Genomic DNA, 22,890 nt, shown 5'->3' with positions numbered 1-22,890 from the left:
CAAATTCTACTGTCCTAGATCTGCTGAAGTGTTATGTGTCAGAGCATAAAGGAAAGTGGGAGCAGTATTTGCCATTGGTGGAGTATGCATACAATAATACAGTGCATTCATCAACTGGCAAGGCACCCTTTGAGATAGTTGAAGGTGGCAAGAAAGTTCCTCCCATACTGCATACAAAGGACAAGATATTTGAAGCAGATAAGTATGTTCAGGACATGGATGAAATGTACAAGAAGGTCAAAGTGGCCTTAGAAAGGACTCAGGCAAAGCAAAAGAAAGCAGCTGATCGTCACCGTCGTGAAGTGGTATATTCACTTGGTGATTGGGTGCTTTTACGCTTTGAAAAGGCAAGGTTAAAGAAGATGAAGGGCAAGGAAAGACTGTTTCCAAAGCTCAGCATGCGTTACTATGGGCCTTTTCAAGTATGCGACATAATTAGTGATGTTGCATATAGGCTGAAATTGCCTGACAGCTGGAAGATTCACAATGCGTTTCATGTGAGTCTTCTCAGACCCTATGTGGGTGATGTGCCAGAAGATATGCCAGCTCAAGATCAGCCGGAAGTCGAGGAATTTGACGAGATCTTGGTCCCTAAACAGATTTTGGCACACAAAGAAGGGAAAGTGAATGGCAAGGTTGCTAGGCGTTACTTGGTAAAGTTCAGAAACTATCCACCAATGGATGCTAAGTGGATGGAAGAAGGTGAACTTGCAGAGTCACGAACTGTGTTAGCACTTTACCTGGAAGCCTTCGATTTGCAACCTACCTTGACCCCTTGAGTTTCAAAGCTACATGGATTGTCAGTGTGACAATGGCTTCTGAAACAAATGATGTACATGGTATTTAAAGTGAGCTCAAATCAAATACCTGTAACATGAATGTTAGAGCTGTACAGATTGTCAGTTTGGCAATTGCTCTTATGGAATGTCCAAAAGTTTGGTTAGTGCTATAGAAGTGAGTATTTCTTGTCAGTTTGTCAAGGATACAGTGATTGCTTCTATTGAGGAGTACATGCGTAACTGCATTCTTAAACTGTCGGTTTGGGTATGCTCGAAAGTGTTACGGGATCCAACGTGCACTATAAGACAGTGGCAAAATGTGCAGCTACCATTTTGTCATTGGAAAGTTAGTGACTCAAAGCAATGGCAGAGTGCGAAGCTACCACTATGTCATTGGGACAGGGTTCACACGCAGGCAATACATGAGTCGATGAGATGTTGAATACACCAGGGTTGCCAATGAGCATGTATGTGTCGTACATGTGTCGACAGGTGTTGTATACATCACTGTTGACTAGGAGCATGAACGACATAGATGCAAACGAGGACGTTTGAGATTTCAAGAGGGGGGTATGTCACCAGCGTGTGACTACTATCTATCCTTTTTGTTGATTTCTTTCTTATTATCTATTTACTTTCACTTTTTGGAAACACCCCTCGAGAAATCTAACTGCCCTGCATTGCATAGCTAGTGTGGAACTGTTCAGAGGGAGTCCAGGCCTGAGGGCAAGAGAGCACTAAAGTTGGACAAAGACTATGGTTAGCCAAGTGGGGTCATTGACTAACCAAAGTGGAATCCTTTGCTACAGAGGCTACATTTCAGTTCTGGATGTGGCCGCAGTGTACAAAGAGGGTCGGATGACCTAGAAAGATACAATGGCAGCATCTCCTAAAATTTAGGGAACTGCTATTTTGGGATCTGAAAATGTGTTGACATCATTACCTCCGGAATGACAAGGGGAACATTTTCTTACTCTGCCGTGAAGTCAACTGGGCAACCGGTTGGGATATTTTTAGACGGCAACCCAGAAACGGGAAAATGCTTATAAATGTGCCAAGTGGCACCTTCTGGTGCACTTGCCTCATGCAACAAGAAGTGGCGCTGAATTTAGGAGGGGGAGAGCCTCATTTTCAGATTTGTCACAGGTTAAGAGCTATGGAGTACTTGCTTTCCCTCTTATGCACAGTGCGGTGCCAGGAGTGATGCCCTGCACGCTACGCACTGCCCTCTCTCTCCCCTTTGGCAGTATGTTATGCCCCTCTAGTGGGCTCTTCATTTGACCAATGTACAGTTGTGTGGGTTCATGCGCGATTGCCGAGGCAAGAGCCTCTTGCACAGGTACTGGATTAGCTAGCGGCTAATCCCCCCCGCAGGTACAGGTGAATTCGGAGAGGTTTCACGCCAGAAATCTCGTCCGATTCAAAGGGCAAGTAGCCCTACAGGTGCGGGAGCTCGAGGACTTGCTACGGATGCGACCGGCACGCGAAACGGAGCCCGAAACAGTAAATTACAGCGTGCTGTGTATTTTTGCAGGTTTAGGGTTTTGGCCCTAAACGGACCCTAATACCCCCAGGAGGTTCGGGGACGCAATGGGACCGCTGTACAGGTGATCTGGCGCATTTTCAAGGATGAAAACAGAGAATTCAGCGTGCTGCAGATTCTCGCCAGGTTTTGCAAAGTGCCCGTATGCGTCGGGAAAGTCAGTCAATGCGTGGGAATACTGACTGTGAAGGGTTCTAGTACAGTTATGTTGCCGAAATCGGGCTGGAACAGTGGAAATTCAGCCGAGTTTGTGCGGGGCAGCTTGTAGGAACCACAGCGTTTATTCCCTCTTTTGAACAATAAAGAAATACCGAAAGGGGCGCCTAAGTTAGGGGCCAATCTGGTGTCCGTCTACTCATACAGGTGCAATCTAGCAGCCTGTATCCCTCTCCCCTTTGTTGTGTCTTGAACGTACAGGTAAAATAGACGACTAATAATGGGTGAAAGCTAAATCAAGGTTTGAAGTAAAGTCTACCGCCCTTTTTGGATTGAACAGGCCGGTTTCATTGCGGGTCGAAATCTTCTGCGAGGACAGGCCTTCGCTAAGCGGCCCATCTGCCTGCAAATGAAGCATTGGTTCGGGAGTGCCGAATACTCCACCCCCTGGCGTGACCACCTGCCACTCACCCTAGGTAGGAGAACCAGCTTTGGGAGGTGTGAGTGTCACGAACCAAAACACATTCGAGGGGAACATCTTCTGCCTTGGTAGCAATCGAAGCTACCCTGTGCGGGGTCTCCAAGACACTCCCGATCTTGGAACCAATCTTGGAGAGAAGCGGAAGGTACTCCCTCTACTCAGGCCGGGGAAACAGACTAAAACGGACAGATCTGCCTCCCCATCTGCCTGCAAATGAAGCATTGGTTAGGGAGTGCCGAATACTCCACCCTTTGGCGTGACCACCTGCCACTCACCCTAGGTAGGAGAACCACCTTTGGGAGGTGTGTGTGTCACGAACCAAAACACATTCGATGGGAACATCTTCTGCCTTGGTAGCAATCGAAGCTACCGTGTGCGGGGTCTCCAAGACTGTCCCGATCTTGGAACCAATCTTGGAGAGAAGCGGAAGGTACTCCCTCTACTCAGGCCGGGGAAACAGACTGAAACGGACAGATCTGCCTCCTCAACAAGAACATTTGAAGCTGGGTCGAAACCATGGCGCCACTGTCAGAATGAGCCCTGACCGCTCGTATGGCCAACGGACTCATCGAAATGACTTTGCAGCCATCTAGGGAGTCTCAAACTCGATCTGATAATACCCTCACCCAAGGACCTGTATGTTGATGATCTTTCCCACCTCTGCTAAGAGATGGGCTTGAAGGAGGTCCCACACTTCGCCTTCTTGGTCGACTGTTGATGATCTTGCAGATAACAGAGGTGGTCTGGAGGCGCTCGACCTTTGCTGCGAGGCTTGCTTGTTGTGCTGGCGACATAGCAAGTCGAATGGTGGGCTCTGTGGGGTCGGTCGAGGGAGCTTCTTCAGAGTCCCTCTATGGCGAAGCATGAGTCTCCATTCTGCTGTGGAAGGAGGCGAGCGACGGGGGTGATGGAGCGTTTGTTGACAAGCTGAAATCAGCCCACCAACAATGCTGGCGAATGGGGGGATGGATGGATAAGGTGGGCTGGTGGCACGCGGCGCTGGCTGGGGGCAGCGCCCCGCCAGGCTAGCGTGCAACACGAGGCGGGAGGGAGGGGAGAGCGATGTCGAGAGGGGGACTGGTGAAGGGCAGCGGGGGGGATGATGCGCAGGCTAGCGGGAGCAGCAACGAGCTCGTCTTGCCCAGAGCTAATTCATCTGCATTCTGCGTGGTAGATTGATGATGCCTCAAATTTCCGTCAAGATGCAATTTTTTTGCAATCTTAGTAGGAAATGCTCACTATTGGGAAGGAAACCATAAGGATTGCAAATGATTGTGCAGCCTTTTATGCCAGGAAGCATCAACAGCTCTGAGAGCTCCTAGGGAGCATGCATGCATGTCTTAAAATACCCAAGGGCTCTTAAACTCTTCACGCCAACATGTAATCTGCATTATTGATTGTGGACCGTCTCAAGTCTTGGAGAAGATAAGTGCGGTGTCCTATAAGTTGGAGCGAAGCTTACAACTTGGGGTTCACCCAGTGTTCCCCGTTAGCCTTTAAAATGACCATTTTTGTAGGATAAACAGGCTATTCTGCTTGAGGTATTTACCGGGAGGGTATTACTTAGTATATGTTTCACTTGTACCTGAGTTGGTCGTTGAACAAATGGGAAAGTTTTATCGTGAGGTTGGTGAAAAGAGCCGCTACCTTGGTATGATAGCCATCAAACTCTTTTCTGAGGTTTTGGATGAGGATTTTTAGGGCTTCAACAAGAGCTTGGGTGTCACAAGACGGGCACCACGTGCCAATAGAAAAGAACAGGCTGAACAAACTTTTAACACTTCAATAACAACTGGACTGAAAGAAAGAGAGGACACGCGACACGGAGTGGCGGAAATCCACCCCATAGAGTATTGGCCCCAAACCTTGGCGCCCCTTTCGGTATTTCTTTATATTGCATCAACATAGTACAAGCCGGTATTCCAGACTCTGTACCTTCTCCAAAAAGCATGCTAGAGAATGAGCCCTAGCCTCATATTTAAAGGCCCTTGGCTTGAAAAGCAGTTACAGTAAAAAGCTTATAAAACTCAAAAGCTTTTGGTCCAAAAGAAAAGCCAAAAAGCTGCCAACATAAATCACGGAAATCCATACAGCCTGCCACACGATCAGCCAGTGCAGAACGCGGAAATCTCCCTGCTGCCCTTAGGGTTAGGGTTAGGATTTCTGCAGTTTTAGGGTTTTTGGCAGCAGAATTAGGGTTTGCAGGTTTTAGGGTTAGGGTTTCCAGAATTAGGGTTTTCAGGTTTTAGGGTTAGGGTTTCCAGAATTAGGATTTGCAGGCTTTAGGGTTAGGGTTTCCAGAATTAGGGTTTGCAGGTTTTAGGGTTAGGGTTTTTACTCTCGGGCAGCCACGTCATCACTTGGTGACTCTTTATGCCCCTCGGCCACATCTGTAAGTTGGCTCCATTCTTTAGGCTTTGACATGTCAGCAGTTTGTTACATTGGGTATAATCCAATTGGTATTTGGATTGCGAGGGAGGTAAGCTTGGCGGTGAGGACTGCTTGGGCTTGGCTATTCTCTAGATTGAGTCGAGGTGGTTTCATGTTGAGACTAATGGGTGGTAAATGGACTTTATGAAGCTCTTTTAGGTGTTTTACAAAACCAGTGGCTTTAGTTATTTTCTTGTAAAGTTCAAAAGTTCAAAGAAGTCCTCAAGAGAGAGAGTAATGATTTTATCAGACGCTTTTAGGTGTTTCACAAAGGCGGTGGTTTGGTAAGGGAGGTAATGGGGCTAAGAGGGATTTCAGATAAGAGGATTAGCTTTGGGGTTTCAGCTAGAGTAGGGGCTTTTGAGTTTAGATGAGGGGATATTTGGTTTGATTGTAGAAAGGGTGATCCGGAGGTTGGGAGGTTTCTTCTTGATGGCCTATGGGGTTAGGAATGAAGGAGGTAGGGTTTTGGGCGCGGCTTTGGTTGGGTTGGATAATGGGATGCATCTGCCAAGGTTCTTTATGCTCCGGATTAGGAGAGAAATCACAGGAAGATGTCACGAGGACGTGGCAGCTGTTAACTATGTCACGAGGACGCGGCAACTGCTAACTTTAGTTGTTGCTTTCTTTCCAATGGGTTTTGTTTTAGTTTTGAGACCCTCTTTTTGAAGTAGCAAACGATCGGACACATTGTATGGCCAATGTGAATGGTAGTTTCACCCGCAGACGGGAAGTGGTCGGCACTGGAATTCGTAGAGTAAGAGGATGTCTAGGCTCAGAGCAAGATCATATAGGTCCCCCCGTCGCACTTAGCAAGTTGGTGGATACTAGGAAGTGAACTCAATAAAGACACAAAGTCAAGGTGGGACTACCAACAGAAAGTATCCGACAGTTGGGCCACATTACACTTTTGGATGTGGTGCCAATGAGGATAGATGGTCAGATGATCAGTGGGAGCCCAACGAAATCACCTAAAATTTAGGGAACTGATACTTTGGGCCGCGAAATGTGTTCGCGTCATTACCTCCGATATGACTAGGGGAACACTTTGCAACTCTGCCGCGAAGTCAACTGGGCGACCAGTCGGGAGATTTTTAGGCGGCAAACCGGAAACGGGCAAATGCTTGTAAATGCTCCAAGTGGCAGTTTTTCATGAACTTGCCTCATGCTGAAAAATGGGCGCTGAATTTTATGCTGGGAGAGGCTCCTTTTGCATTTTGTCACAAGTTAAGAGCTATGGAGTGCTTCCTTTCCCCCTTATGTACAGTGCGGTGCCAGGAGCGATGCCCTGCACGCTACGCACTGCTCTCTCTCTCCCCTATGAGCAGTGTGTTATGCCCCTCTAGTGGGCTTTTCATTTGACCAATGTACAGTTATGTGGGTTCATGCGCGATTGCCGAGGCAAGAGCCTCTTACACAGGTATTGGATTAGCTAGCCGCTAATCCCCCGCAGGTACATGTGAATTCGGAGAGGTTTCACGTGAGAAATCTCGTCCGATTCAAAGGGCAAGTAGCCCTACATGTGCGGGAGCTCGAGGTCTTGCTACAGATGCGACCGACACGCGAAACGGAGCCCAAAACAGGGAATTACAGCCTGCTGTGTATTTTTGCAGGTTTAGGGTTTCGGCCCCAGACCCTAATACCCCCAGGAGGTTCGGGGATGCGAGGGGACCGCTGTACAGGTGAACTGACGCATTTTTGGGGCAAAAAAACATAGAATTCAGCGTGCTGCAGATTCTTGCCAGGTTTTGCAAAGTGTCCGTATGCATCGGAAAAGTCATCTATTGCGTGGGGATACTGACTGTGAAGCGTCCTAGTACAGCTATGCTGCCGAAATCGGGCCACAACAGGTGTTTCTTAGCTTAGATTGTGCGGGGCAGCTCGTAGGAGATCACAGGTTTTATTCCCTCTGTTAAAGAATAAAGAAATACCTAAAGGGGCGCCAATTTTGGGGCCTACAGGTTGTCGGCTTTTGCTCGGAGCATTCTAGCTTCCGAGCCGTGTGTGTACTTAGGTTTTAATCCCCGTTACAAGTTATCTTTGCAAAGTACTCTGTGTGTTTCTGAAGTAAAGAATTTCGGGTGAAAGCCAACGTTTGCTGCCCCACGAGCTGGTTTCATGGTTCCGTTCCCGGGACATCAATCACTTTTTCCTCAAAGAGTGAGCCTCGGTTGTTTTGGGTAAAGACACAGAGTGCAGGAACGCGGGATTTACACTATGGCCGACAAGGGGAAGGGCATTATGGAAGAGTGTTCCTCTTCAAAGGACAGGCAGGAGATTCCTATGGTTTTCGAGATTGGCGAGAGCTCATGGCCACGTCAGACTGTACCTCCTGTCAATGTGAATGTCCCTCCCATAGTACAGGGCTTTATGACTGGGCAACTTGAGGATGATGCGTTCAAGAGTTAGTTAGTTGCCGCGGTGAATGTCTTTTTGCAGCTGGTGCAGAATCCAAGGTTTCTGGAGTTCTTGCAGGCGCCACCAGTGCAGCAACAATATAGGCAACCTACGCCGCGCACGGAGCTTGTTGAGGCTCAAGCCCAGGTACTTCATGCGGCTTAGGAGGATAGGGAACACTCGCATGTTGCGGAGTTAGGGGCTCCAAAGCAGGTTCCTCCCGTCCTCTAACAGGTGGCTAGAATGCCTATTCCACCGGTTATGCCAGTTCAGCCCGCCACCTTTCAGAGCGAGCATGCTGTCTTGAATGGACAAGGAACTGGTTACCAGGCTATGCACCCAGTTTTTCCACCACCCACGGTACATCCTGGGTATTTCGGAGGTGGATCAGTGTTCCAAAATATGGCTGGTTATGTGCCTGGAAGTCGGCCGTACGTGCCAGGAACAGTGTTTGGGGGTATGCAAGGCATGAGGCCAAACCCCATGTATGGTAGCATCGGCATGCAACAGGGTTTTCAGAGCAACCACGGCCAGTTTGGGGTGCCACAGGGTCATTTTGGCATGGCTGGTTTTTCTTGACAGCAGCCAGATATCGCACCTCGGATGCAAAATGTGAATGGCCAAGATGTGCTGATCATGCCTACTACAGTGCCCATGTTGCATAAATTCCTTATGACAACTTGGGGGCACTGGAGAAGCCGAAAGCTTACAAAGAAGGTGGTGCAGCTGTAAAGTTCAGTACTTTCAGTGGCTTTGAAGATAAAGCAAAGGCTCTTACCTTCCTCCAACAATTTGATACAACTTATGCAGGAGGGAATTTTACAGAGGCCTCGAAAATCAGGAAAGCTGCCACTTTCTTAAAGGACAGTACGCTTACTTGGTGGACGACATTGTTAATGCAAGGAAGGCACCTGCCACTTGGGTTTACTTCAAGCAAATGTTTGCATCTGCTTGGTTGTCAAATGAATTTGAAGCCGACGTCATGACAGATTGGCACCGGCTTACTTCAGCTTCATGCAAGAGCTTGTTGGAGTACAACAGCAGGTTTTGTAAAGGGTTACTCTCAGAGACCTCCTACAGATTTATGCCATTGACAGAGCAGATAGAGAAGTATTGTTGTGGGCTGCCTAAAGGGCTTTGCGATTACTGTACCAAGATTAGAGTGGCTACCCTCACTCAGCTAATGGAAGTTGCTAACACTGGTCTTGCCTTGTTGAAAGGAGAGGACAGTGGGTTTCCGAGCAACGACAAAGGAGGGCAGCAAAAGAAAAATTCAGCAAAGAAGCCCTTTGTAAAAACGGTGCTTAATGCGTCACAGGGGTCAGAAAAGGCCACCAAGGACAAGGATTCAGCCGGGACTTTTGGAGCGCAGGCAAAGAAACAAAAAAGGAAGCCTTTTGTGCGCAAGTCGCTCGAGGAAAAGGTCCTAATGGCTGAAAATAAATGCTTTATATGCGAGCAGCTTGGTCACTATGCTACCAATTGTCCACAAAGGAAAAGACCAGTTGACTCTGATGATAAAGAGGACTAGAAAGGCAAGAAGCCTAAACCCACGACAGGTTTGGTGCCAGACATGGTGGGTGACAGGTCCAGAACAAATGCCAGTGAGTTATGCAGGGCATGGGGTAAAGTTAGGGATCAGACGGCACTCATCTTTTTTGATCCAGGTGCCAAAGCCAACTTTATCTCACCAGAGTTAGCTGTGAAGCTGGGCATCAGAGCTGAAGAGATGGGGTACACAGTAGAGGCAGGGTTGGCATGTCCTGGCCACTCGGAGTGTGTTACTCTCATTATTGGAAAGCTGCGTCTGCATATCCAGTCATATGTGGACATAGAAGAGTTCTACATCATGCCGTTGGAAGGATGTGATGCCTTGTTGGGGATCGCGTGGATGTTCCGAGTGCATGGAGTCTTGGATGTCTACAACAAAAAGATCACTGCACAACATAGGGGCAAAACTCACATCTTGGATGTAAAGATAAAAGGAGAGTCAGTCCCTATTGTATCTGCTTCTGCTATCACTTCTATAATAAAGAATCATCTTTCTGTGTACTTGATTTTTGCACGTGATGTCTCAGATAGTGATCAATCAATTTATCTGTGTTAGATAATGAAAGGTCAGCATTTTTGCAAAAGGTTAGTGACTGTTTTTCTGATTCATTACCGTCGCAATTGCCGCCAGAGAGACCTGAGGACCATCGGATAGATTTGGTGCCAGGGTGTAGCCCACCAAATAGACCTCCCTACAGGGTTAGCGGGGCGCAGCAGAAAGAGATTATGGGCCAGGTTGAGGAGTTATCAGAGAAGGGATTGATCCAGCCTAGTTCTTCACCCTTTTGCTTTCCAATGCTCCTAGTGCAGAAGAAGGATGGCTCATGGCGCATGTGTATTGATTACCGTGCGTTGAATAAGAATACCATCAAGAATAGGTTTCCTATTCCTCGAATTGATGATATTCTCAATCGTTTAGAGGGTGTTGCAATTTTCAGCAGGATAGACCTTAAGAGTGGGTACCATCAGATTCGTATAAGGCCAGAGGATGTGCACAAGATTGTGTTTAGAACAACATTTGGTCTTTATGAGTTTCTAGTGATGCCGTTTGGGCTAACAAATGCTCCTGCCACGTTCAACAGAATGATGGACCGGATTTTCCGCTCGCATCAACAGTTTGTTGGGACCTTCTTCGATGACATGTTAGTGTATTTGAAGAATGAAGAGGAGCATAGGCGTCACTTGACCATTGTGTTCGAAGAGCTGCGCAGTCACAGGCTACTTGTCAATCCTAAGAAAAGTGAATTCTTCCCGGAAGAGATCCACTTTCTTGGCCACATAGTCTCAAAGGATGGTGTCAGAATGGATCCCGCAATGGTCGAAGCTATCAAGACATGGCCAGACTTGAAAACTGTGCACGATGTCAGAAGCTTCTTGGGATTGTGTTCCTACTATAGAAGGTTTATCAGAAATTTTGCAGAGATAGCATCGCCTCTTCATGCTTTGCAAAAGAAAGAGGTCACTTTCAGGGACCCAAAAAGAGATTTCAGCTTTTAGTCTCTTAAAGGAAAAGTTGACTTCAGATCCAGTAATTGTTTTGCCAGATCTCAGGAAGTCATTTGTGGTCTAGTGTGACGAGTGTGGCAGTATCATCGGAGCAGTGCTAATGCAAGATGGACGGGTAGTTGCTTATGAAAGCTGAATTTTGCAAGGGCCGGAGAAGACTATGCAAGTCTATGAGAAAGAGCTCTTGGCCGTGATTCATGCGCTTTCTAGCTGGAAGCACTAACTCTTAGGTGCTGATTTTGTTGTCCAAACCGATCATCAGACCTTGCGATATTTCTTGACACAGTCAAAGTTATCCGAAAAGCATATGCGATGGGCAAACATTCTTTCCATGTTCCACTTTCAGATTATGCATGTGGAAGGCAAGAAGAATGTTGTGGCTGATGCATTATCAAGAAAGCCACAAATTTCAGCTGTGTCAGTTCCTTATTATCATGAGCTAGATGACATGAAGGAATAATATACTGTTGATGAAGATTTTGCAAGGATCTTTAAACAGTTACAAGAGGGGCAACATCACGAGCACTACCTCCTCAGAGATGGTTTAATGATGATGCATGGTAGACTTTGTGTCACAAGGCCACTGCGACATAAGGTCATGGAAGAGAGTCATGTCCCACCGTATGCAGGGCATCGTGGCATTGATGCGACAATTAAAGCGGTAGAGACATTCTTCTATTGGCCTACCTTGAGGAGAGATGTGGATGCCTTTGTGCGAGCATGCATGGTTTGGCAAAAAGTTTGACAGGCAAAAGGCACCAGGGTTGTTACAACCACTGCCGATTCCGGATAAGCCATGGGAAAGCATTGCTATGGACTATCTTTGATCTTCCAAGAACGCCAATAGGGAATGATGGTATATGGACCATTATGTGCAGGTTCAGCAAGCAAGCCCATTTTATCGCTGCCAGGAAGAAGATAAAATTTGATCAGATGGCACGCTTGTTCATGTACAATGTGTTTAAGTACCATGGTATGCCACAATCGATTATCAGTGACCGTGATCCTCGCATGACCAGTTTGCTCTGGAGAGGATTGTTTGAGAACATGGGCATTATGCTCAAGTTTTGGTCTTCATTTCATCCACAAACTGACGGACAGTCAGAAGAGGCTAATTCTACTGTTTTAAATCTGCTGAAATGCTATGTGTCAGATAATGAAGGCAAGTGGGAACAGTATTTGCCTATGCTTGAGTATGCGTACAATAATACGGTGCATTCATCTCCGCTTTCCCTCTGCAGTTTTCCACAAACGGTTCTGGGCTTTTGGCATTCTCCCATCTTCCCTTCAACGATTCGTGGTCTTCTTCACATGGGTCAGATTTTGGGCTCTATTGTCTATGTGGTATCAATGCAATGTTCCATCAGCATGATGTGGATCCCTTTTCTTTGTTCAAGATTTCACCTAGGCAATCCTTACATTTTGCCCTTGATGTTGGGGACATATATCATACAGCCTTCTATGTTTTCTTTTAGAGCCTTCACTTTACGGAACACTTGTGTGTTCTTCCCTTTGTATCTGATCGTTTTATGGTTTTATACAGCCTTCTATGTTGCTTTTAGAGCCTTCACTTTACGGAACACGTATGTGTTCTGCCCTTTGTATCTGATCTTTTTGATGGTTTTTCCTCACTTTGAGGTTTCCCATCTGTAAATTAATCAAGAAAGATTTACAAAACAAGTGTGCGCATGCATGCGCACTAAGTACTGACCTGTATGCAAGTAGTTAGATTTGCTTAGTGTCTATGTTGCGGTGGATGCTATGCTTTATTAGAGGAGAGTGGGCCAAAGATTTTGAAAAGAGTACAGATTCAGAGGCAGGGGACAGATTTCTTCCGGAGCAGCAGCTCTCAGCAGGTGCCAATAACACATCACTTTTTCAGCTCATTGGACTCTCGTGGAGATCTTGATGCCCTTGCCCCCCTCGCAGATCATTTCACTGATATATTTACCATTGCTACATCTAGGCTGTTCTGCAGAGGCAAAAAGAAGCTCCTATGAGGTTCTTTGCAGAGGAGATTGGTGCCATAATGCAGCAGCCCATGAGAAAATTTATGTGATGTTACAGTGGCTTCCTCCTCTGGAGATTAGGCTATGGGAGATATGCTACAAGCTGGCTCTACTGATTCACTTATTTGTTTACATGTTTAGCATCTTTTACCCGAGTATTTTGTATGGGACATTTGGATCTATTGCATCAATAGTGGCGTTGCGAATTTGTTGTTTCGAACACTTTTTGAGTGCTAGCCATTTCAGCATCAATTTAGTTGCCTGGTAACTACGCCGCAAACATTGGTGATGGCAGGGTCGAGGGAATAAATTAGATTCTTGGATGTTGTTAACACTTGGATTGCTGGCGAACTTTTATCCATGCCCTCCTTGTGCAGGTATAATCTCTTGCCTAGCTTTCAATCCTTGCAACACTGGAGTGTTAGCTGCTGGTTCTTATGACAGAACTACTGGTGTATATGCTGAAGATAACATAGAGCCACTCTTTGTTTTGCACGGACAGGAAGGTGGTGTCACACAGGTGATCGTCATTTATATAACATTCATAAATTTGTTTTCCTTTGAGTATTGACAAAACATGCTACTATTCATCAAGTGTAATCACAGGTGCAGTTTTCTAAAGACGGTAACTACCTCTATACAGGAGGGCGAAAGGTAACATCTCTTTACATACAAGTTAGAAATATGATGCAAGTCTTTTTCCAAAACATGCACTATCTGTTTTGATGGTAATGGATGTGTCATATAGCCTTCTTGTTTGATCTGACTTTCTTAAATTTTTTATAAGTGGAAGCATTGTGCTCCCTGTGGAACATTCTAAATTGTTGATTTTTGCCAAAGTTTGGGAATAAGATTCTTTGATCTGTATGTTTCTTGAAAATGTATGTGGGGGCGTGTCTCATCATTTATTGTGCTATTAAGAGGTTGACCCCTTAGGTACCTCAGTGTTTCTGATGGTACCTTGAGCTAACAATTGATGGATTCAAGACTTGGAAGGTGGACTAATGAGCTCTTTACATCACTTGGTGCCATAAGGGCACCTGACAGATTTATGTAGGTGCCACATGGCCATTCCATTCTTTGCCACCTATTACTACTGATCGTATCATTACTTTTCTCGCTGTCCTCCTCTGAGTATAATCCCCCTTGAAGGAACTATATTTTTGTTCATTAGGATTGAGCTCAACTACTATCAACCAGAGAATTACTAGCATTATCCATGTTTTAACCCTGTGCATGGTCCACCTTAACCTTGACTACTCATCAGTGGCCATTCAAAAAGCATTTTTCTAGCTACCTTTAGGTTTAACTAGTTTGCTTTGACTATGTCACACTAGTAATGGTGCAAATTCAAAAAGCAGAGTAGTGTTGTACCTTTCATATCTTATTATCACACTGGAAATGGTGCAAATTCAAAAAGCATAGTAGTGTTATACCTTTCTCTCCTCCAAGATTTTTTCGAAAGCTCTACGACCTTGCCAAATGATTAAAATTTAGAGTTAAACTATGTGTGAAGGAGAAGAATTTGCACATAAAAATGCAAAGAGATGCATTTCGTGCACGAGGATGCCTGTGCCCATAAAAAAAAAGTGCCATACATTGTGTTGACGTATGGTGTGGAGTTGACACCGTTCTCCACATTGTTAATAATACCGTAGGGAATGTGCTCTTCCCCCGCCGCGTCTATCCCCTCTAGTGTTGGAGGGGGACTTATGCTTGCCTCTAGTGTTAAGAGGGACTTTCTTGTAAAAATATTCTAACTGCATAGAGAATAATTCATTACCTTTGATTTCACGTAAACTTGTGAAATTCTTCATGATGTGGATAACATACTCCGGATTACTCTCCTCGTGTCCACACATTGGACAATGCGCATGCTTCTTGGTGTCCTTGTCATCGTCATCTACAACCTTTTAGACACAAACATTGTGGATTGATTGCTTTAATGACAGATGATGTAAATGATCTATGTGCTTTTGAAATTAGACAAACCAAATTGAAATACGGAGTGTAAGTTTACCATTTGTATTGATCGTACCTTTCAAAGCACAACCTTACATGGATTGATACTTGAGCCTTCCACTCGTTGTTCCACCACCAAGCCATTAGAATGTTGCTTTGATAGTAGCCTCCATTACACCATAACCTTCGACGAGTGAAGGAGGAACCAGAGATGCGAAAGAGAATGAAAATAAGGGTTGTGTGAGGATCTCTCTAGCTGAGGAGGTCTTGCACCTCTAAGTTGACCTTTAGAGGCACTTTGCATTATTCCCAATGAGCATGAAGTCATTCGTACCCTAGCTTGACAATATCTAGAACATTGAAGCTTTGAACAATATCTAACTCATCCAGAAAGGCTATAGGTGAAAGTGTCGACATAGTTCTATATCAGTTGGCCATAGGGCATCTTAAGCTCCCAAAGCTTGAGTTGGTATCCAATATGAACTAGAAAACTTGGTGCTTATGCAATGGCTTTGAGCCAACCAATCTTAATGCCACCAAATTCATCGCTATTTGTATAAAATGCAAATATAAGTGGGTACATATAATGCATCTTAGGTAGTAAGGATTGCATATAATCATACATAACTACCAAAGTGGAAGTAATCAAAAAGCTTACCTCATTTTACTGTTCTCTTGGCACCACATAAGTGCACTACAAGAAGGGATAGGAGTTCATATAGCCACAAAAAGGCTTGTAGTGTAGATGAGCATAACTTGACCATCCCTATGCCAACATATTGATGCAGCCCTTCTCAGTGTGTGTCACAAGACGGGCACCACGTGCCAATAGAAAAGAATAGGTTGAACAGACTTTTAGCACTTCAATAACAACTGAACTGAGAGAGAGACGACACGTGACAAGCGGATTTCCACCCCAGAGAGTATTGGCCCCAAACCTTGGCGCCCCTTTCGGTATCTCTTTATATTGCATCAACACCATACAAGCCGATACTCCACGCTCTGCACCTGCTCCAGGAAGTATGCTAGAGAATGAGCCCATGGACTCATATTTAAAGGCCCTAGGCCCAAAAGTAGTTTACATGAAAAGCCTTCAAACTCAAAGCATCTGGTCCAAAAGCAATGCCCAAAAAAAACTGCCAGCGCGATTTACAGAAATCTGTACAATTGCCACGTCAGCAGCGGAAATCGCAGAAATTCGTACAGGCTGTCACGTCAGCATGTCAGTGCGATTTTCGGCCTGTCCGTATAGCTGCTACGTCTCTGGCAAGTCTTTGTGTGTATGTGTGGGTCTTGCTCTATTTTAATTCCTTTATGTCACTTGGGCCCTATTGAACGGGGTCCCATAAGTTGGTAGGTCTTCTTCTTCTACTGTTGCTTGTTCTTCTTAGGGTTTAGGCCCCTCGGCTGTGATCTGGAGGTTGGCTCTTTTTTTCACTGACTTGACATGTCAACAGTTTGTGATATCCCCCCTTCTTGAAAGAAAGTAATTGTCCGCGATTATAGCATATCTGCAAAACAACTCAAGTTAGCTCAAAAATTTCCGAGGGACATCCGGAGGGACAATCAATTCACACTTTTTTTTTGAAGGAGTTGGCTTCTCTTTTCGTCCAAGTCGGAACTTTTGATATTCCGGGGTAGTAAAATTAGCCATCACACTCAGACCCCACCGATCTTCCACGGGTGTCTTGATGCACTAAAATTATATACCCAAGCAATCTTATCCAATTAGGAATATTCAGTAGTTGACACATCACAATACAACACAAATGCTGACATATTCATGTTACAAGACACAACAAATAGCGCCGCTGAGCACTCCCCCGAGACAAACGGTCTGTGGTATGAAGCTACTCAACGACTACCTCGTCATTCCCCCTGCAAATAACCTAAAAAGGTTCGGCTTATGAGCTCAGAGGACTGTACAACCAAACGCTCCCTAGACCGCAGTCTTCGTCGCTTGGAGGTTCAAGCATACAACTAAACGCTCCCCAGACATCGGCCTGTGTCGTTCGGAGGTTTTCTAGCATACAACGGAACGCTCCCCAACATCGGCCTCCCTCATTCCGAGGTTTTCAAGCATACAACGGAACGCTTCTCAAACATCGGCCTGCGTCGTTCCGAGGTTCAAACAATACCAAAACAGTATTTCTCACTTCTCCATCTAGGAGTAAAATCAGCAATCAATGAAAACCAATATTAAAACCAGAGTCAAACTGTTCAAATCCACACCAAGACAGGTTTAAAACAGATAGCATTTATTTCAAACAAATTTCAAACAATACTGTCTCAAACAATGTTCAAAAGTATCTAACTAGAAAACCACTAGAGAGGTCATTCGGGGCTTTGTTCGGACAACCAAACTTTGAAGACAACTGGCTTGCCCTTATGCATCACGGTGATGGTTCGGTTCCGAACCTTGAGAGTCGCATCATTCTTGTCGTGCCAGGGCATGCCCAAGAGAACGTGGCAATTGCCCAACTTCATAATGTGAAAATTGGCTTTTCCATGATAATCTTGTATAGTCACTGGAAGAGCACCAATGAGCGGTACCACTTTCTGAGTTTGCCTCGTGGCTAACTCAGCTTCAATGTCTCCACCCTCTGCATCATAATCAAGGTGCATCTGCTTCAAAAATTCTGGATGGATGAAGTTCTTTGTAGCGCCGGGGTCAACGAAAATAAGGGCTTTCAAGCCGTTGACTTTGCCATATGCTCGACACAATTCATTTGTACTTTCAAGGCGTATGCCATAGATATCAGGGACTAGCCTCTTAGCCGGAGGCAGCCGTTGGGATCTGTCTGTCGTGGGAGCAGAAGGTTGCTCTGAGGATGTCGAGGTTTGCTCAGGACATGTATTGAACGTATGCTCTGTTTGGAAACATTCGAAGCATCGGCCTTCTTGTAACAAGGTGTCTCGTTGACGATGTGTCAGGCGAGGCCGTTGAGGCTAGTTTTCACGGGGTTTCTGAGAATTTGTTCGTTGTTGGCGGGAGTTTTGATTAGTGGCTGGAGTTGCTTCCATGGTAAACTCCAACTTTCCATTCATCATTTTGTAGTCGACCGCGGCATGGTCCATAAGCTCTTGCATGGTTGAAACTTGCTTGGACAAACAATATTCCTGCAATGGTGATGGTAATCCAATGGTGTAGCACTCACATTAGTCTTCAAAGGGAATGAGCTTAAAGGACATCGGAAGGTAGACATCGAGAAACGTTTGGTTATAGTCCTCCATGGTCTCTATGGTAAGCATTTTCAAGTTGCCCCATTCTGACCTAATTTGGACTTCGAACATAGAAGTCATGTAACTACGTGCAAAAACTGTCTTGAAAGCTTTCCAGGTCCTTGGAGCATGCGGTTGTGTCACGATTGAGCTCCACCGTTGCATAGCATTATCTTTAAGAAATCCCGTTGCTCGAGAAATCTTGGATTCTTTTGGATAGTTCCCCAAAGCATAGATGTTGTCGAATTGTTGTAGGAACTGCAATGCTTTCTTCCGATCTTTCACCCCGAAAAAAGTGAAAAATTTGACTCTCGTGCCGCCATCCTTGAAATCTTTGGGATGGTTAGGCACGTATCCCGTGTACGGATAATAAGGGTATCCATATGGGCTCCAACCATTGTAGCCTGGTGGCGGCGGTGGTGGGGGAGGTTGGGGCAACGGCGGTTGCATTGGATTAGGGTCAGATGGCTGCACCATATTCCTGAAAACTCCCCTGATCGGCATAGACGGCTAGGAAGGTTGCCGGTTGGAAGCTCTCGTACTTTCTGGTGCCAGAGGAGGAGGTACCACCTGAGGCATCAGAGGGAGTAACATGTAATTCAAAAATTGTTGAAAACTTTGCAGCATCGAAAGGTTCTGCTGAGGATGCCGTGAAAGAATATCACGAAGCTCATCGAGAAGAAACTGCAAATATTCTGCTGAATCCATGAACGCCATGTCTTGGGTTCTTTATGACTTTATGCCCTGTAAGACACAGTGATGAAGACGGAAGCGTACCCGATGCGCGATGAAGGAAGGGTGGGAGTTGCTAATAAGTCCGGGGTCGGGCCCCGAAGATACTTCAAAAAAAATTCCAGTAGTCTCTGGTTTGCTGTCTGCTCTTTTGTAGGACAGATATGCTTTCAGAAAAGCACACGCCTGATGCTTTGATACCATTGCCACAAGACGGGCACCACGTGCCAATAGAAAAGAACAGACTGAACAAACTTTTAGCACTTCAATAACAACTGAACTGAGAGAGACGAAACGCGACAAGGATTGGTGGAATTCCACCCCAGAGAGTATTGGCCCCAAACCTTGGCGCCCCTTTCGGTATCTTTTTATATTGCATCAACACCATACAAGCCGATACTCCACGCTCTGCACCTGCTCCAGGAAGTATGCCAGAGAATGAGCCCATGGACTCATATTGAAAGGGCCTAGGCCCAAAAGCAGTTTACATGGAAAGCCTTCAAACTCAAAAGCATCTGGTTCAAAAGCAATGCCCAAAAAAAACTGCCAGGGTGATTTACGAAAATCTATACAATTGCCACGTTAGCAGCGCAAATCGTAGAAATCCGTACAGGCTGCCACGTCAGCAGCTGCTGCGCAAGTCTTTGTGTGTGTGTGTGTGTGTGTGTGTGTGTGTGTCCTGCTTTATTTTAATTCCTTTATGTCACTTGGGCCCCATCGAACGGGGTCCCATAAGTTGGTAGGACTTCTTCTTCTACTGCTGCTTGTTCTTCTTAGGGTTTAGGCCCCTTGGCCATGATCTGAAGGTTGGCTCTGTTTTTCACTGACTTGACACGTCAGCAGTTTGTGACAGTGTGTTGCAGGTGAGAAATATCACACACCCCATCGTAAGCATTGTGCATAGGCCGCACTTTCACTCCCAATCGGCCTTGTTAGTGTAGAGCTGCCTTACCATAGTCATGTTAGAAATATTGTCCTCCAACCAAGGCACTCCAAGAGATGGCACATTGGTGAGGACGACACATTTGGCATACTTGCAACCAAAGCACCGCAAAGCCAGACATGTTTCTACCAAAGCTTGAGAGAATTTCATGAGCTTTGGTAGCGCAAAGCTTCCTTACCGCAGTCATGTTGGACATGCCTACAATTGTTACACTCCAAGAGAGAGTAGTCTGGAGAGAAAGCTGATGAATAACTTAAATTTGTGCTGTCGTTAGGATGACACATTTGGCATATTTGTCGGCCAAGCAGGATATTACAAAGCTCGCAAGAATTTCATAAGCTTTCGCAGCACAGAGCTGCCTTACCACAGTAATGCTGGATATATCCTACAACCAATGCATTCCAAGAGCGGCATTCTGGACAAAAAGCTGATCAAGAACTTTTTGTGCTTTTGTGAAGAGGAAAATTTGGCATACTTGTCAATCAAAGCATCACCAATCAAGACATTTTTTCACAAAAGCTCAAGAGAATTTCATCAGCTTTGGTATGCTGAAAGGTAGGAATCACCTGCATGGCTAGGATAGGGCAGCTTGGTTGAATGATATGAAGCTAAGGAACTTTGTGCCCTGCTCACATGATCGCCGGTGTATCAAGGAGAAGAGTTTAAAGTATAATTTCTATAGATGCAGAGAGATCCAATATGTGCCCAGGTATGCTTGTGCTCATAAAATAAAAGAAAACCTATACACACATATGGTGCGGAGTTGACATCTCTTGGAGACAGGCCTATGATTCTCCTCCATGATAGGAAGTCCTTTTTTTTGTTAAAAAAACAATGCACTTGTAGCACCTTTGAGTTCATGCAGATTCATGAGCTTCTTGTTGCTGTGGCTGCCATGCTGCGGAAACTCTCCATGTCAACTTCAATGTCTTCTCCAAGAAATCTGTGATGCTAATTAGCCTGAGCATGTAGTTTGTACACCTTTCTCAATTGCTCCAATAGTGCCACATGTCTTCTAGGTGATCGTTCACATCTTCAGGACCTCTCAATAGTTTCTAGTCAAAGATACTATATTGCACAACGGAGATTGCAGAGATTTCCTTTCTGATTCTTTAAAAAGTCTTTGTACTGGGTTATATTCACTTAGATAGGTCTTCTGGTTTTTTGTGGCTAAGAAGGAGAAGGCGCAGAGCCTAGGCCGGGTGGAGGTGGCGAGAAGAGGAGGCGCAGAGCTAAGGCTGGGTGGAGGTGGCGAGAAGAGTAAGCGTCTGCAACTTGGGCTGTGCATCATCGACCTGCATAGCTCCTGATTATGCAAAGGGAGGGTGTGCACACGACGTAGCTACAACCCTACAGTGAGCAGCACGTCTGCTGGCCCATCTTAACCTCTACTTTTCTTAGCCATGCAACTCCCCAATCTCGCAACTTTCGCTTTTAATTTTCTTTGTCAAATGAATTGATGCCAAGTGGCATGCCTCTCCTTGCAGCGTTCTCAAAACCGCTCTTAGACAATCAAGGTAAAGAGGAGATAGATCATAGTAACAGGGAATGGCCGTTTTCAGGTCTCTGTTCCCCGTTCCCATTCCAAGTTCCCGTTCCGAATCCCCGTTCCGTGTTTCAAACGTGAGTACCCGTAACAGGGAATGGCATTTTGTTCCGCGTTCCCGTTCCGCGTTGCCGTTCCGTTTTCCCGTTCCTGGTAACTATGAGATAGATGAAAATATGTGAATCCCTATGAGAAGAGTATAAGCTCTCTCTCTCTCTCTCTCTCTCTCTCTCTCTCTCTCTCTCTCTCTCTCTCTCTCGGCATGTACCCAAAGTGGAATGTAAAACCTAATGTATATGGTTTTCCCTATAGGTCGACACTTTGGCCTCTAAAGGACGTTAATATAATCTCCCTGTATCAGATATTGTATAACCCCCCCCCCCCCCCCCCCCCCCCCCCCCCCCACACACACACACACACACACACACACACACACACACACACTCATCGTCTAGTAGGAAGAGATTTTTGATATTTTTTTCAGCACCCCACTTTTTATCTTTTGTACCCAGACATTGTACTAGATTCCACGATGTTGTAACTTTGTGGTCTCATAGGTCATTTTGGCCTTTTCAAGACGTTAATGTAGCATTTCACTAGATCTCTCTCTCTCTCTCTCTCTCTCTCTCTCTCTCTCTCTCTCTCTCTCTCTCTCTCTCTCTCTGGTTACGCTGACTATGCGAGAAAAGCTGCACGCAAGGCTGGTTGATGTGCACAATTGACGGTGGATAGCAATAGGAAAAGCCTCACACGAGGTGCCTAAGGATGGACCAATCAGTTGACCTCAGGGATGACGTTATCTATGAAACCCCGCCTAAATCGAAAGCGACATTTAGGCAAAGGATTTGAGAGAGTACACTTTCGCCACGTTCTCTGAGAGCAGAGAATTTTTTTGGAGTCAAAGATGACTTTATGTATGAGAAGATACAAGTGATGATTAAGGCGGAGCTAAGCCTTTTGAGGGGTGACATTAAAAAAGAGATGTATGCAAATGTGGAGACTTACAAAAAAGCTATGTATGCAGATATGAGGAAAGAGTTGGACAAAGAGATGCTTGGTATGCATGACTTAGATGTACACATCATTGAAGGTCGAAATGCAGACTATAGTGAGGGCAGAAGTGAATATACTGGAATGCATGATGCAAAAAAGATTAGAAGATGCACTTGCTGCTTTCAAATCCGGAAATAAAAAATGGAAGAACGCATGAATGAAAAGGATGCATTGATTGAAGCACTTAAGAGAGAACTCGCAACTTGCAAAAATACCCCCGGAAAGGAGGGAGAAATCAACCTTCAATGATAAAGGAGCTCAAAAGCACTATGGAGCAGGTGAAAACTCTACGGGAAAAGGAAGAGCAGAAGGCACGAACAACCTCTTCATGGGCGGAGCACCTATTCAAAACACAAGAGAAAGTTGATAAAGCTGAAAAGTGGATCAAGGACGTAAGGAAAGGAAAAGATAAGATGCATGAAGCCACAGCGGCATCCACTATCATCAATATGAAAATTGAGGAGGAGCAAAAGAGGAAGACTAGAGCCCTTCATGTGTGTGTTACAGGTCTCAAATGTTACAGGTCTCAAAGACACAGGAAAAGTAGACGAAGAAGTGCAAGAGCTCTCGAAGCGCATGG

General features: G+C 45.4%; 1 protein-coding gene across 1 annotated transcript in view; it reads left to right on the top strand.

Moving 5' to 3' along the window:
- Positions 1-22,890, top strand: part of LOC147419191 (Transducin/WD40 repeat-like superfamily protein) — a 168,676-nt gene that overhangs the window by 81,402 nt on the left and 64,384 nt on the right. Inside the window, exons 9-10 of the mRNA XM_086505596.1 lie at positions 13,230-13,372; positions 13,459-13,506. Coding sequence (XP_086361722.1) covers positions 13,230-13,372; positions 13,459-13,506 — 191 coding nt within the window. The remainder of the gene's footprint in view (positions 1-13,229; positions 13,373-13,458; positions 13,507-22,890) is intronic.

Source organism: Adiantum capillus-veneris, chromosome 29, assembly GCF_014529385.1.
Source record: "Adiantum capillus-veneris isolate H3 chromosome 29, ASM1452938v2, whole genome shotgun sequence".
Taxonomy (NCBI): domain Eukaryota; kingdom Viridiplantae; phylum Streptophyta; class Polypodiopsida; order Polypodiales; family Pteridaceae; genus Adiantum; species Adiantum capillus-veneris.
This window is presented reverse-complemented; position numbering and strand designations above follow the sequence as displayed.